The sequence below is a fragment of the Pleurodeles waltl genome, chromosome 5 (assembly GCF_031143425.1).
Source record: "Pleurodeles waltl isolate 20211129_DDA chromosome 5, aPleWal1.hap1.20221129, whole genome shotgun sequence".
Classification (NCBI taxonomy): Eukaryota; Metazoa; Chordata; class Amphibia; order Caudata; family Salamandridae; genus Pleurodeles; species Pleurodeles waltl.
In genome coordinates, this window is record NC_090444.1 from 1,876,466,712 (window position 1) to 1,876,481,949 (window position 15,238).

At 46.2% G+C, this 15,238-nt stretch overlaps 1 protein-coding gene across 1 annotated transcript in view; it reads left to right on the forward strand.

The window, feature by feature from the left end:
* The window catches only part of LOC138297181 (uncharacterized), a 308,108-nt gene that overhangs the window by 19,888 nt on the left and 272,982 nt on the right, over positions 1–15,238 (forward strand). Inside the window, exon 3 of the mRNA XM_069236676.1 lies at positions 5,564–6,662. Coding sequence (XP_069092777.1) covers positions 5,564–6,662 — 1,099 coding nt within the window. The remainder of the gene's footprint in view (positions 1–5,563; positions 6,663–15,238) is intronic.

Here is a 15,238-nt window from a genome sequence, read left to right on the forward strand (position 1 = left end):
CTGTGTTTCAGTTTTGCAGGCATTCTGGAGCAGTCAGCGGTCGATCCTTGGCAGAAGTCAAAGAGGGAGATGCAGAGGAACTCTGGTGAGCTCTTGCATTGGTTATCTGAAGAGAAGCCCACAGGAGAGACTCTAAATAGCCCTCTTAGGAGGATTGGCCACTAAGTCAGGTAAGCACCTATCAGGAGGGGTCTCTGACGTCACCTGCTGGCACTGGCCACTCAGAGGACTCCATTGTGCCCTCACTCCCCTGGATTCAAGATGGCAGAGGTCTGAGACACACTGGAGGAGCTCTGGGCCCCTTTCCTTTGTCCAGTTTTGAGCAGGGGCTGGGGGATCCCTGAACCGGTGTAGACTGGCTTATGCAAGGAGGGCACTGTCTGTGCCCTTCAAGGCATTTCCAGAGGCCAGGAGAGGCTACTCCTCTCAGGCCCTTAACGCCTATTTTCAAAGGGAGAGAGTGGAACACCCTCTCTCAGAGGAAATCCTTTGTTCTACCTTCCTGGGACTGGGCTGCCCAGACCCCAGGAGGGCAGAAGCCTATCTGTGGGTTGGCAGCAGCGGTAGCTGCAGTGAAAACCCCCAGAGAGCTGGTTTGACAGTACCCCGGGTCCATGCTGGAGCCCTGGGGATGCATGGGATTGGCACCCCAATACCAGATTTGGCATGGGGGGAAAATTCCATGATCTTAGACATGTTACATGGCCATATTCGGAGTTACCATTGTGAAGCTACATATAGGTATTGACCTATATGTAGTGCACGCTTGTAATGGTGTTCTCGCACTCACAAAGTCCGGGGAAATTGCCCTGAACTATGTGGGGGCACCTTGGCTAGTGCCTTTGCACCTAACCTTCACCAAGTGAGGGTTAGACATATAGGTGACTTATAAGTTACTTAAGGGCAGTGTAAAATGGCTGTGAAATAACGTGGACGTTTTTTCACTCAAGCTGCTGTGGCAGTCCTGTGTAAGAATTATCTGAGCTCCCTATGGGTGGCAAAAGAAATGCTGTAGCCCATTGGGATCTCCTGGAACCCCAGTACCCTGGGTACCTAGGTACCATATACTAGGGAATTATAAGGGTGTTCCAGTGTGCCAATCAGAATTGGTAAAATTAGTCACTAGCCTGCAGTGACAATTTTAAAAGCAGAGAGAGCATAAACACTGAGGTTCTGGTTAGCAGAGCCTCAGTGATAGTAAGGCACCACACAGGAAACACGCAGTCAGGCCACAACTATGAGTACTGGGCCCTGGCTAGCAGGATCCCAGTGAAACAGGCAAAAACAAACTGACACACAAGTAAAAATGGGGGTAACATGCCAGGCAAGATGGTACTTTCCTACATCAAGCCACTCTTTTTAAGGGACATATTAAAACCAGGAGTGATATCAGTTACCCCTACACTCTTACATGGAGGCGGCTACAAACCCATGCAGCAGGGCTAATGAAGGGGTGTAAGTTTGCCCCATGCCTGCATCATGCATGTCTGTCCACGGCTCGCGGAGAACATGGTGGGTCTCAAGGTAACTTCTTAACTTAGGTTTGAAATCTTTCCCATTCTCCTGAATTAGATCTCAAAAGCCTCTTGTGCTCTTGTCCAGTCATCGGTGGGGGCAGTGACTCAGGTGCCTGTTGAGACAGGGACCTACATGTGAGGAGGAGCAGCTCACACAGGAGGGTTATGATGAATGTGTGTTTCTGTTTACTACGTTCAGCCCATTTATTGGTGCCGCTTCTGTATCCATCTCGATTAGCACCATGAAGATACAATGGGAGATGTGTAGCTTTTTTACTTTTTAGCGAACTTCGCAGCGCCTCCTTGTAGCTCTCAAACTGACATACTTACATTTCGGAACTCTGAGCAAGGCGAAGTTCCACCGAAAGTCCAGAATCTGGCAATACCAGTTGCGTGTCGTTGCAGAGGTTACAGTTCTTATTTGTAGGAGTGTATTATTTATGATCACCAGTAAAGGGTCCTTTAATTACTAGTGTCTGCCCAGATATATGGGGAAAGTGTCTGTTTTGTAGGTGTAACACCTACCTTGTCCTAGCTGACCAAGAGCACGTAAGCGTATGGTTTTTTTCCCCCTTTTTTCATGAAGTTGTATAAAAATGTGACTGTTCTCCTGTGTCCTTCATTCAAAAACACCTCATTGTGGATGTTCCCACCATATGATGAGTCCCTTTGTGTCCTTGGTTTGGGGATACCAGGCATGTACTGGTTTTCTACATGTTTAGGAGCACTTGGCCACTACACCAGACCTGGTACAAACTCTAATGGCAGAAAAAAGTTGAGGTGATGATGTCCGGCTTTGGCATCCTGTCCTGTGGTTGCAGATGTAACCCCATTGGCTGCAGGGAATATATCAAAAACTATATTTGTTCAATCTTTGTGCATCCATGGGATACTGTTAAGTGACAGACCTCATTTGCCTTGATTGTCTGATCACACAAAAATGTCCTTTTTCAAATTTTTCTTAAACATTTACCTCTTATGCTCCCGTGTGCAGAAACCAGTTCATGGGTATTAGGTGAGAAGTTTATGTGTTGTCTTGTGGTCACCTGAGTGAAAAGTGAACTGCACATAATCCGAAAATAACTATTTCTGAATCCTACATTTGTTTATTTATAAAACATTGTGGTCTGTGTAAATTATAGATCGTCATCAGCTCATGGAGGGGACAGAAAGGGTTTTGGAGGTAATTAAAGTGGATTAGTTCAAGAGCAAGCAGCATATCCCAAACAACGGAAGGAGGGCTGATAGAGTATACTTTTGTCTTTGGGTTGCTGGTAGAGTATACTTTTGTCTTCGGGTTGCTGGTAGAGTATACTTTTGTCTTTGGGTTGCTGGTAGAACATACTTTTGTCTTTGGGTTGCTGGTAGAGTATACTTTTGTCTTTGGGTTGCTGGTAGAGTATACTTTTGTCTTTGGGTTGCTGGTAGAGTATACTTTTGTCTTTGGGTTGCTGGTAGAGTATACTTTTGTCTTTGGGTTGCTGATAGAGTATACTTTTGTCTTTGGGTTGCTGATAGAGTATACTTTTGTCTTCGGGTTGTTGGTAGAGTATACTTTTGTCTTCGGGTTGCTGATAGAGTATACTTTTGTCTTTGGGTTGCTGGTAGAGTATACTTTTGTCTTTGGGTTGCTGGTAGAGTATACTTTTGTCTTTGGGTTGCTGGTAGAGCATACTTTTGTCTTTGGGTTGCTGGTAGAGCATAATTTTGTCTTTGGGTTGCAGGTAGAGTATATTTTTATCTTTGGGTTGCTGGTAGAGCATACTTTACTCTTCAGTATTTTTGCAGAGGATGATGTTTCTGGACACAACTCTATTGCCATTGCACATCTCCTATTGTTGCAAAGTGCCTTGGACAATAAGAGAACTAGGCAAGCTGTGTTTTATCAAATTCTACTCGAAAGCATCTATTTCTAGATTCTAAGCTTAGCTGTCTGTGAGTCTGAAGTTATAATGCTCAAACTCAGTCGTAGAAGCGCTGATGTCCCCTGATATCTTCTAGTTGAGACGTCATTCCTCTATTGGGGCGGATCTAAAGCTGATTTGCATGTGAGTTGTTCCAGTCTGTAGTGAGCAGAGGTTAAGTTATTGGGGTCCAGAATAGTTACCAGTGGCTAAAATTATTCCACCAGCCACTGTTTAATTTTGCTAGTGAGACACCTAGAGTGAGGGTTTTATCCAGACGTGGGTCCCGATCACTAAGTACTTTGACATTAAAGGGCGTCTCCATAGCTGGTCCAAGCCAATGGGAACAGTTGAGTTACAATGGATAAAATTCAACAAATTCATGGAATCTGCCTTGGATAGGATTTCCCTTGCAAGACAAAAATTAAAACAATGAAATCTAAGCATCTTAATTGTAAATGACTTCCTTCTGAGCCTAAACATGAGAGAACTATTTTAGAAAATCTGAAACTATTAGGCTTAATAGGTACTCCCAAAATAGATACATCAACTCTATCAAAACATTATGGTAGTACAGTTAATTAATTAGACCTTCAAAAAAATCTTTACTCCTATAAAATACCATCTGCAGCCTAATATTTTTATAAATTGCTTTGTGCCCTGAATCGGTCAGGAAATGAACTTGCTGTTAGTAATCTGGCGACTCCTTCATAAAAGCTTGTGGAAAATCTATTGAAGTTTCAAGGAAGCGTCATGAACATAGGGAAGGAATCGCATGGTAATCAGAACGATCTTAAACTGATCTTCTCCAAACCAAATCCTCAGAAGGATATCTTTTCTTCCTTCAAGCTTCTTCCACTGTGAGATGATTCGCATCTCTTGCAGAAGAACAAAACCTCTGGCTTCCCACTGGACGTTTGTCTGGTTTTATTCATGAATTATTAGGAGAGGTTGATGAGTTGATCACTTTATCGGGGTGTGGAATTTTATAAAATATCTACTTATCCTAAAGCAATCCTCTGGAAAAAAAACATAAAATCCACTTGACCCTTTGGTGCCATCAAGGCTGATTTAAAGTCTTTGATAGCACAGATGTGATTAAAATAAAATTAATTCAGGTATTTCCTCCATTATGTTTATTTACTGACGCTGTCCAGTGTGACAGCCTCCGGCATTTGACTACACCTATACTGTAATAGGAGTTATCTCAAAGATGAGGTTGTAAGTTCTGTGTATTATGGGTCTACCGCAGTAGCCGTATTTCATAGGGAGGAGATGTGGTCCCGCGGCTAGAACTGCTGCCCTTTGGCACCAGGATTTGAATCCTGGCCACTGCGTTTGACTCAACATTGTGTGATTCTGGTCAAATCAGTTACTCTTCCTATACTTTAAATTATTAAATGTAATGTGTGTGAAACGTTTGTGTAATCACACTTTATCTACACTATATTGTAGATCGTCTTCCAACCCCCCTGACCCCAATGAACAGTGTTCTGTTGCTTCATTGCTAGGTTTGCGCCATATAATAGCAGTATATCCATACACACAGACACAGTCCAACAGGAAACACTACACATTAGGAAGCCACAGTCGAGCAGGGCTGATTGCTGGCCCTCTTACCTTCAGATCCCTTTGGAAGAGGACAGGTTGGTCCCTGCTGCTCGCAGGCAGAGATGCTGAATTGTTCATAGGTCTGTAGTTCCTCCCTCATGTTTCTTGCTGACGCTTGTTGAAGGGTCGTGTGACATCATGGCTCGATAGTCTGCACTCCCAGGCAGCCCTTTGTGATCATCTAGTGTCCAGGTTTGGTAGTACAGGAGTGGCCTGCTGACAAAGTGTACCTCAGTGGATGGGAACAGAAGGACCAGTGCCAGCCTACACTTTACCACACTCATACCTCAGAGGCATCATCTGGCAGGCTCTAACCTGTAGTGAAAGATAGTTTTCCAAGCCAAAGGCCGCGGTTTACTGTCTGCACAAGAGGAACCATGTATAGTTTCATCAAACTCACTTCAGAGGTGTTAGACCAACCTTTCTCTCAGGTCATGGGATCCATGTCAACAAAAGTAATTTCTCTGAGCTATAAATTATTATGTTTTGTTAAAGCCTAACAATCAACGTCTTTGTTCTTTCTTTCGACAGACAGAGGGCAATGTGTCAAATCTACATCGACTGAGCCAGAACGATGCATAAAACTAGAACCACATGAAGCCGGATCGTGGGGTGCAAGAGAGGTTTTGCTGCAGAGCTCAGAGCAGAGAGACGGCTCCATAACAGAAAACGATTCCAGCGGAGAGGAGGTAAAATCTGCACAAGACCTGGTGTTTATATGCAGTGAGTGTGGAAGGAGCTTTAGTACCGGCTCCAGGCTTGCTGACCACAGGAGAATCCACACAGAGGAGAACTTGCACGTATGCACAGTGTGTGGCAAGAACTTTCGAGTGCATTCGCTGCTGGTAGAGCACCAGCTGATACACACTGCGGAAAAGCCCTTCATGTGTCGCGAGTGCGGGGAAAGCTTCAGGGAGTCCTCCCAGCTGGTCATTCACAAGAGAATACACACTGGAGAGAATGTCTACACCTGCAGTGATTGTGGGAAGTATTTTCGGCAGTCTGGAGACTTAAACATCCACAGGCGAATACATACAGGCGAGAAGCCATATAAATGTGCTGAATGTGGCATGAGCTTTAGAGGCTCTTCAAACCTGATTACTCATCAACGCATTCACTCGGGAGTGAAACCATACTCTTGTGGTGAGTGTGGTTCCAGTTTTAGGCACTCATCAGCTTTGACTGCCCACCAGCAAATCCATACCAGAGAGAAACCCTATACATGCATTGAATGCGGGAAGGATTTCAGCCGATCCGCCGACCTGGTCACTCATCAGCGGATTCACACAGGTGAAAAGCCATACAAATGTAAAGAATGTGGGAAAAGCTTCCGTCAGTCCGGTGGGTTAAATATCCACTACCGAATACACACAGGTGAAAAACCATACAAGTGCATTGTATGCGGGATGGGTTTTAGAGGTTCTTCAAACCTGATAACCCACCAGCGAACACACATGGGAGTCAAACCATACACATGCAGTGAATGTGGTGCAGGGTTCAGGCACGCCACAGGGCTCATCTCGCACCACAAGATGCATCCAAACTTCTGTTCCGCAGACCTTCTCACGCAAAGGCTCAAACCCAGTGGTGATGGCCCGATGATCATCGAGATGGAAGGGCCTGTGGAGTGAAGGATGGTGCTGTTCGAGTGCAGCCGGTCATCTTCTCACTTTCAACAGGTAGCGCTGAGTTTGAAGAACTCATTCATTTTATGTCACACATAGCTGCACAGTGGAATCAAATGCCTATATATATACATATGAAGAGAGTGAGAATGGGGAAGATAGCTATCCCAAGTTAGTTAGGTAACTACTTTTTGTGTTTTTGTTTTTTTCCATCTAAACAATCCTTGTGGATGTTGAATTTCTTGTTTGCCGTTTTTGCTTTTTGTCTCCTTACGGCCCCTCAACAAGTAGCTTTGTTAGTTGCAAATGTTATGTTATGGAATAAGTAGGGACACAGATGGAAAAATCCCTTTATTAATGTATACTTTACTCACATGAGTTACCAAATGTAAGAGTGACAGCCATTCACAACCATTGCCTTATTGTCCGGGCTGTGCTCTTGTTTGCAATAGTGAGCGCGTTTAGGTATTCACAAACACACCAAGGGGACAACGACAACAAAAGCGTGTGATGAAACATTTTAAACACAGACAGAATTCCAGATGCTACATTTACCGATAACCTATAAAGCAGTCTCAGGGCAGCCGAAGCAGCAGAGCACGCGGGGACGACACACTGACACTAAGCCCTGGGGCATCTTATTAGGAGTGTATGTGAAACCTGAAGAAGAAGAACCATCCCCTGAGCCAGCATCGGAACGGCGTCCCTCACACGCCGTGCTTGGGTGGGAACTGTCCATTAGATACACAAAGAAGCGAGGGAAGCCTGCTGGGACGAGCACAAAAGAGCCTTGAGAAGCATCTTGATGTGGTTACCTTTGTCATTCTAAGAAGGGAAGCTCAAACACTTGGTTTGCATCTTACAAAGATGTATTTTTTTTTTTTTTTTAAACAATGAGGCATTTGTCTCCCCCCGGAAATTGTCCGGGCAGTACCACTGTTGAGGAATAATTATCCTCCTGGGCGGGAGATTGTCTGGGGAGTACCACAATTGAAGTGTATGTATCCTCCTGGGGGTGAGTGTCTGGGCAGTACCATCATTGAGGAGTATGTATCCTCCTGGGTGGCAGAGCATCTGGGCAGTACCACCATTGAGGAGTATGTATCCTCCTGGGCGGGAGAGCATCTGGGCAGTACCACCATTGAGGAGTATGCATCCTCCTGGGCAGGAGAGCGTCTGGGCAGTACCACCGTTGAGCAGTATGTATCCTCCTGGGTGGGAGAGCATCTGGGCAGTACCCCCGTTGAGGAGTATTTATCCTCCTGGGTGGGAGAGTGTCGGGCGCATTACCATTGTTCAGGAGTATGTATCCTCCTGGGTGGGATAGTTTTGGGGCAGTACCTCAGTTGACGAGTATTTATTCTCCTGGGCAGGAGAGTGTCGGGGCAGTACCACCGTTGAGGAGTATGTATCCTCCTGGGCGGGAGAGCGTCTGGGCAGTACCCCCGTTGAGGAGTATTTATCCTCCTGGGCAGCACCATAGTTCAGGAGTATGTATCCTCCTGGGCGGGAGAGTGTCGGGGCAGTATCACCGTTGAGGAGTATGTATCCTCCTGGGTGGGAGAGCATCTGGGCAGTACCACCGTTGAGGAGTATGTATCCTCCTGGGCAGGAGAGTGTCGGGGCAGTACCACCGTTGAGGAGTATGTATCCTCCTGGGCGGGAGAGCGTCTGGGCAGTACCCCCGTTGAGGAGTATTTATCCTCCTGGGCAGCACCATAGTTCAGGAGTATGTATCCTCCTGGGCAGGAGAGTGTCGGGGCAGTACCACCGTTGAGGAGTATGTATCCTCCTGGGCAGGAGAGTGTCGGGGCAGTACCACCGTTGAGGAGTATGTATCGTCCTGGGCAGGAGAGTGTCGGGGCAGTACCACCGGTGAGGAGTATGTATCCTCCTGGGCGGGAGAGCGTCTGGGCAGTACCCCTGTTGAAGAGTATTTATCCTCCTGGGCAGCACCATAGTTCAGGAGTATGTATCCTCCTGGGCGGGAGAGTGTCGGGGCAGTATCACCGTTGAGGAGTATGTATCCTCCTGGGTGGGAGAGCATCTGGGCAGTACCACCGTTGAGGAGTATGTATCCTCCTGGGCAGGAGAGTGTCGGGGCAGTACCTCAGTTGACGAGTATTTATCCTCCTGGGCAGGAGAGTGTCGGGGCAGTACCCCCGTTGAGTCTGTATCCTCTTCGGGGGGTGTCTGGGCAGTAGTACTATTGAAACAAGTGCAACCCGCTAATGGGAGAACTTCCGGGTAGTACTGCTATTGAAGGGTGTGCACTTTAATGGGCAGGAGCATGTTTTGGCCGAACCACCATTGACATGTGCATCTCTTTAGGTGGGACAGCATCTGAGCAGCTTGCACAGCACCAGGGATGGTTATTCGTGTATCCGCCCCGATGCCACTTACATCGCTACTATTGCTCAGAATATCGCCCTAATCCCTAGGTAGTAAAACCTGAGAGCAGTAGATGTGGGTTCCGATACCTTCGTAAAAAGCAGCACAGATGCTCATTACCACATTAGATCTGCCTTGTAGTATTTAATACCTACATCTTTCCCCGTGTGGGCTAAGAGCACAGCAGACGCCTCCCAGGTCCAAGTACATGCGCCTGTGCAGAAGGCGGACTCTGCGGAGCTATGCAGCCAGGGGCAGCACTCTCTAAAGGATAGCCTGCGGCTCCAGGTTCTCTTCCTACCTCGGAGTGAATGTTTCCCTTTTTCCTCCACTGTGCTTTCTGTTTACTCTCTCTCCTTGTCTCTATTTTCTTCCCCTTTTCTGTGTCTTTCATTCCCCTTCCCTCCCTTCATTGAAGTATTCACCGTAGGCCTCATTCGCCATCTGAGTCCTCATTATAAAGATGTATGAAAATCATGAGCTTTGCTCAGAGTTCAGGGAAATGTGCAATACAGACTTTGCAAAGTATGTTTATACCTTTTACAATGAATATCAAGCATCATATAGAGACATGTGCATATCTCTTTTAATTTACCTTATAAGATATGAATTAAAAACCTAAACTACTTAAAGATATTTGAGTACATCTGATCTTTCCAGCTTTCTAACTGAACATACCTAAACAAGTAGGACTGTTGCACACAATCGACGAAAAAACAAGGGAACGCATGTAACAACACACACGGAACGTGGAGTGTGTTACTACGGTGTACAGCTGGCAGTTCAGTACAAATCACTCCAGTTCATCCAAGATTCTTTGTTTTTATACTCCTGAAGGTAACTTATGAACATACTTGTCTTGTGTTTCGAGACGGGTATCTCTTTGTGTTCCGTCCTCCACACTGGGCGACATCGGTACTGTGCACACTGTCGCGCATGCTGCGTATTGTGGTGACTTCTGGAGAAGCGGACCAACGACCAGCAAGGTGGCATCTCCAGGACATCAACAGGTAGCTTCACAAAGTGGTGTCCTCACCCAATTCATGAGCCTTTTGTCTTTTTCCAGTGGCCCCTGCCCTGCGCGGTGGCCATGCGAACTTGGTGTTGACATCGCCTGTACCAGGTCAGGCTGAAAGGTCCTAGTCCCAAATGGTGCTAAAAGTCCTTCCAGGGACTATCTGAACAGATCACAACTGGGACCCCTAAGCGGCTTGGATAGACGTGTGATCTTTGATGATGGGACAGCATATTCTTCTGTCTATGGAAACAAAATGCAATTATTCTGTTCCTGCCCCGGCTGTTTTTTGTGGCGACACCTATCTGCTCTTGTTGGTGTAATAAGTGTGTTGACAACATGTTACTTGCCTCTGCTTTAGGATCTATTTTTGGTTTTACACCCCAATATTGTTTCCAAACACCTGTTTAACATTCTCAAAAGAAATGCCTGAGATTGAATTTTTTCCAGCATGTCTAGTTCCCTCTGAGGTACACGTTACTAAGTAAATGTAAAACTACTGAGAAAACCTCTGCTTTCCTAAGATACCTCACATCAGTGGTGTAACATAGGCCCCCACAAAGCGGGGGCCCCCCAAGCTCCAGGGGCCCCCTCAGCACAGTACCCTGTCCTAGGAGCGCCTTATTAAGTCCAGAGGGGGACCCTCCTTGTACCTTGCAGGGGAGGCCCCCTCACGTTTCGTTACGCTACTGCCTCACAGACTTAGAAATCTGTAGGGTGGCCACATGGGCAGAGGTGCCATATAATTCACATCTGCCACATAACTCACAAAGTTCACCAAAAACTGTCTCTAGCTTGAACAGGTCAAGCGTTACTAAAGAATATATTCTACATGTTGTACAGTGGTTGATCCTTTCCAAGAGTTAACGGGCGCCTCTCAGGTCCTCATTGGTTTATCCAGGTGTTACACTAATGCGTTTTCACAAACAGTATCAATCTGTATTAAGGTGACACAATAGTGTGATAAAAGTGTTACATTTTGTGCTGTGTTATGCAGCACAACTTGCCTTTCCTTGTTACATAATTCAGTCTCAGTTGATCCATAACGTGGGCCTCTGGTGCCACTCAGTTCCAGTTCCTTGAGTATGGTCAGTGCAGCAGGTGTGCAAACAAGGGCGGGGGTCGCGGGTATGGAGGGCTGTGGGTGCACAGGATGGACGGGCCCGGTTTTTTAAGTTAACATCTATGAAGTACTCTCCAGCCTCCCAAAGGTTTCATTCCCCTGCAGTGGAATAGAGCCCAAGAAATATGTGTAACAAACATGGCGTCATGAACCGATGCAGAAGGTTGGATCCTCCTTTGGTGTTTCAGATCTGTTTTATTTAGAACCCATATTGATTAGAAATCATCACAAAAATAGCTGATAGCTTTTGTTCAGCAGTTTAAGTTCTAGCACTCATTTCTGCTCCAAAAATGTACTTCTATTTATGAAAAATATCACACAGTATTTGCAACCAAATTTCTAGGCAATTATCCTTTTCTTAAAATTAAATGCTGGCATGATAAATAGTGATTAAGAGGTGGACAACCTTTGAATTGTTTTCTGAAGGCTGGGATGGTTAGGTAAAAAGTTATAAAACATCTGTATTTTTTTAAAGCGTGAAATAGGAATGTTTGTTAAGAGTACAAAAGCATCCTCGACTATAACAACTACTTGTATCATTTTCAAAAAGCTGAAATTTATAAACATTTTCTAATATACTTGAAAAACTCAAATTCTGTTTAAAATCGGTTGTTCTCTAGTTTCTAACAGTTTGAGTCATTTAAAATGTTTTTATAATATTTTAATGTTTGAATCAGTATTGATAAGAAGAACAGTGGTTAATTCCTTTATTTCCTCCTGAAACGCTTTAGCTCCTTAGACATTTTGGAATAAGAAAACAAGCTTAGAATTTGAAAGAAAAGTGTGTGTTTCATTTGTTATGTATTATTTGTTCAGGAGTAATCCCAGCATTGCGTCTGTATCAGAGGGGCCTTCCCGGGTTGTCTTCAGGATTTAAGATCTGACAAGTCTTTTGTAGGGTAGTCTCTTGTAACACCCCCGCCTACACTGTGCTGGAAGGTGATCACTGCTTCTTTCTGTGACCACCACTGGCCTCTTTCCCTGCTGTTTGCAAGTACCAGATCTGTGGCCAGGACATGCCTGCTTGACTCCGGCCAGGTTTGCATCACCTACTCTCGGCCGTCATGTTTAATGTTGTTTCTGTTTTGGTTCAGTGTTTTAAGTGTGCTGTATTACATTGAATTTTTGTAATAGTTGCGTCTACCTGAGATGTGTTATGCCTTCTCCAGACAGAACCCTCATGGCACTTTGAATTATACCCTGGTGGAGTAGCCTGTAAAGTTACTTACTACATGTGTAGTTGTCGTTACTTCTGGCTTGATGGGTTGATCTTGGTACTGAGCTTGGCATTATTGCTTTAACGAAACCTCAATAAATTTAGTCCAGATTCATAGCCATGTGTGTATCTTCTTTTTTTCACCAAACAACCGCCTTCTCTGATCAATCAGACATCTCGAAGTGGGTACTTGGGCATTGCCTGTTACGAGCCACTGACGTAAACGTATGAACTGGTAGCGACTGAAGACCTAAGCGTGTGCGCGGTACGGTCTGTGCGAATGAACAGGTACAGCAGTGGGATCAGCAGAGCTGGACATGAGCATGGTGGTGTCTACACACATGAACAAATATAGCAGTAGGATCGGCAGAGCTGAACATGTGCAGGGTACGTTCTACACGTATGAGCAATTAGAGCAGTGGGATCAGCAGAGCTGGACATGAGCACGGTACGTTCTACACGTATGAGCAATTAGAGCAGTAGGATCAGCAGAGCTGGACATGAGCACGGTACGTTCTACACGTATGAGCAATTAGAGCAGTAGGATCAGCAGAGCTGGACATGAGCACGGTACGTTCTACACGTATGAGCAATTAGAGCAGTAGGATCAGCAGAGCTGGATATGAGCACAGTACGTCCTACACGTATGAGCAATTAGAGCAGTAGGATCAGCAGAGCTGGACATGAGCACGGTACGTTCTACACGTATGAGCAATTAGAGCAGTAGGATCAGCAGAGTTGGACATGTGAATGGTAAGGTTTACATGTATGAACAGGTACAGCAGTGGGATCAGCAGAGCTGGACATGAGCATGGTACGTTCTACACGTATGAGCAATTAGAGCAGTAGGATCAGCAGAGCTAGACATGTGAATGGTAAGGTTTACATGTATGAACAGGTGCAGCAGTGGGATCAGCAGAGATGGACAAGTACAGGGTGGTGTCTACACATATGAACAAATATAGCAGTAGGATCGGCAGAGCTGAACATGTGCAGGGTAAGGTCTGCACACATGCACATGTACAGGAACAGAATCAGCAGAACTAGACATGTGCATGGTAAGGTTACATGTATTAACAAGTACAGCAGTAGGTTCAACAGATGGACATGTGCATGTGTCGGTCTACACACACATGAACAGGTACAGCAGTAGGATCAGCGGAGCTGGACATGTACAGGGTTCGGTCTACACGTATGAACAGGTACAGCAGCAGGTATGGCAGAGCTGGACACGTGCAGGGTAAGGTCTACACGTATGAACAAGTGTGAGAAAGTAGCCTCTTTCTAGTCTTGATACCCCCACTTTTGGCCTGTTTGTGAGTATATGTCAGGGTGTTTTCACTGTCTCACTGGGATCCTGCTAGCCAGGACCCCAGTGCTCATAAGTTTGTGACCTATATGTATGTGTTCCCTGTGTGATGCCTAACTGTATCACTGCTAACCAGAACCTCAGTGGTTATGCTCTCTCATTTCTTTCCAAATTGTCACTAACAGGCTAGTGACCAATTTCACCAATTTACATTGGCATACTGGAACACCCTTATAATTCCCTAGTATGTGGTACTGAGGTACCCAGGGTATTGGGGTTCCAGGAGATCCCTATGGGCTGCAGCATTTCTTTTGCCACCCATAGGGAGCTCTGACAATTCTTACACAGGCCTGCCACTGCAGCCTGAGTGAAATAACGTCCACGTTATTTCACAGCCATTTACCACTGCACTTAAGTAACTTATAAGTCACCTATATGTCTAACCTTTACCTGGTAAAGGTTGGGTGCTAAGTTACTTAGTGTGTGGGCACCCTGGCACTAGCCAGGGTGCCCCCACATTGTTCAGGGCAAATTCCCCGGCCTTTGTGAGTGCGGGGACACCATCACACGCGTGCACTATACATATGTCACCGCATATGTATAGCGTCACAATGGTAACTCCGAACATAGCCATGTAACATGTCTAAGATCATGGAATTGTCACCCCAATGTCATTCTGGCATTGGGGAGACAATTCCATGATCCCCGAGTCTCTAGCACAGACCCGGGTACTGCCAAACTGCCTTTCCCGGGGTTTCACTGCAGCTGCTGCTGCTGCCAACCCCTCAGACAGGTTTCTGCCCTCCTGGGGTCCAGCCAGGCTTGGCCCAGGAAGGCAGAACAAAGGACTTCCTCAGAGAGAGGGTGTTACACCCTCTCCCTTTGGAAAAAGGTGTCAGGGCTGGGGAGGAGTAGCCTCCCCCAGCCTCTGGAAATGCTTTGATGGGCACAGATGGTGCCCATCTCTGCATAAGCCAGTCTACACCAGTTCAGGGATCCCCCAGCCCTGCTCTGGCGCGAAACTGGACAAAGGAAAGGGGAGTGACCACTCCCCTGACCTGCACCTCCCCTGGGAGGTGCCCAGAGCTCCTCCAGTGTGCTCCAGACATCTGCCATCTTGGAAACAGAGGTGCTGCTGGCACACTGGACTGCTCTGAGTGGCCAGTGCCAGCAGGTGACATCAGAGACTCCTTCTGATAGGCTCTTACCTGTGTTGCTAGCCTATCCTCCTTCCTAAGTAGCCAAACCTCCTTTTCTGGCTATTTAGGGTCTCTGCTTTGGGGAATTCTGTAGATAAGGAATGCAAGAGCTCATCAGAGATCCTCTGCATCTCTCTCTTCGCCTTCTGCCAAGGAATCGACCGCTGACTGCTCTGGACGCCTGCAAAACTGCAACAAAGTAGCAAAGACGACTACTGCAACCTTGTATCGCTAATCCTGCGGCCTTCTCGACTGTTTTCCTGGTGGTGCGTGCTGTGGGGGTAGTCTGCCTCCTCTCTGCACTAGAAGGTCTGAAGAAATCTCCCAT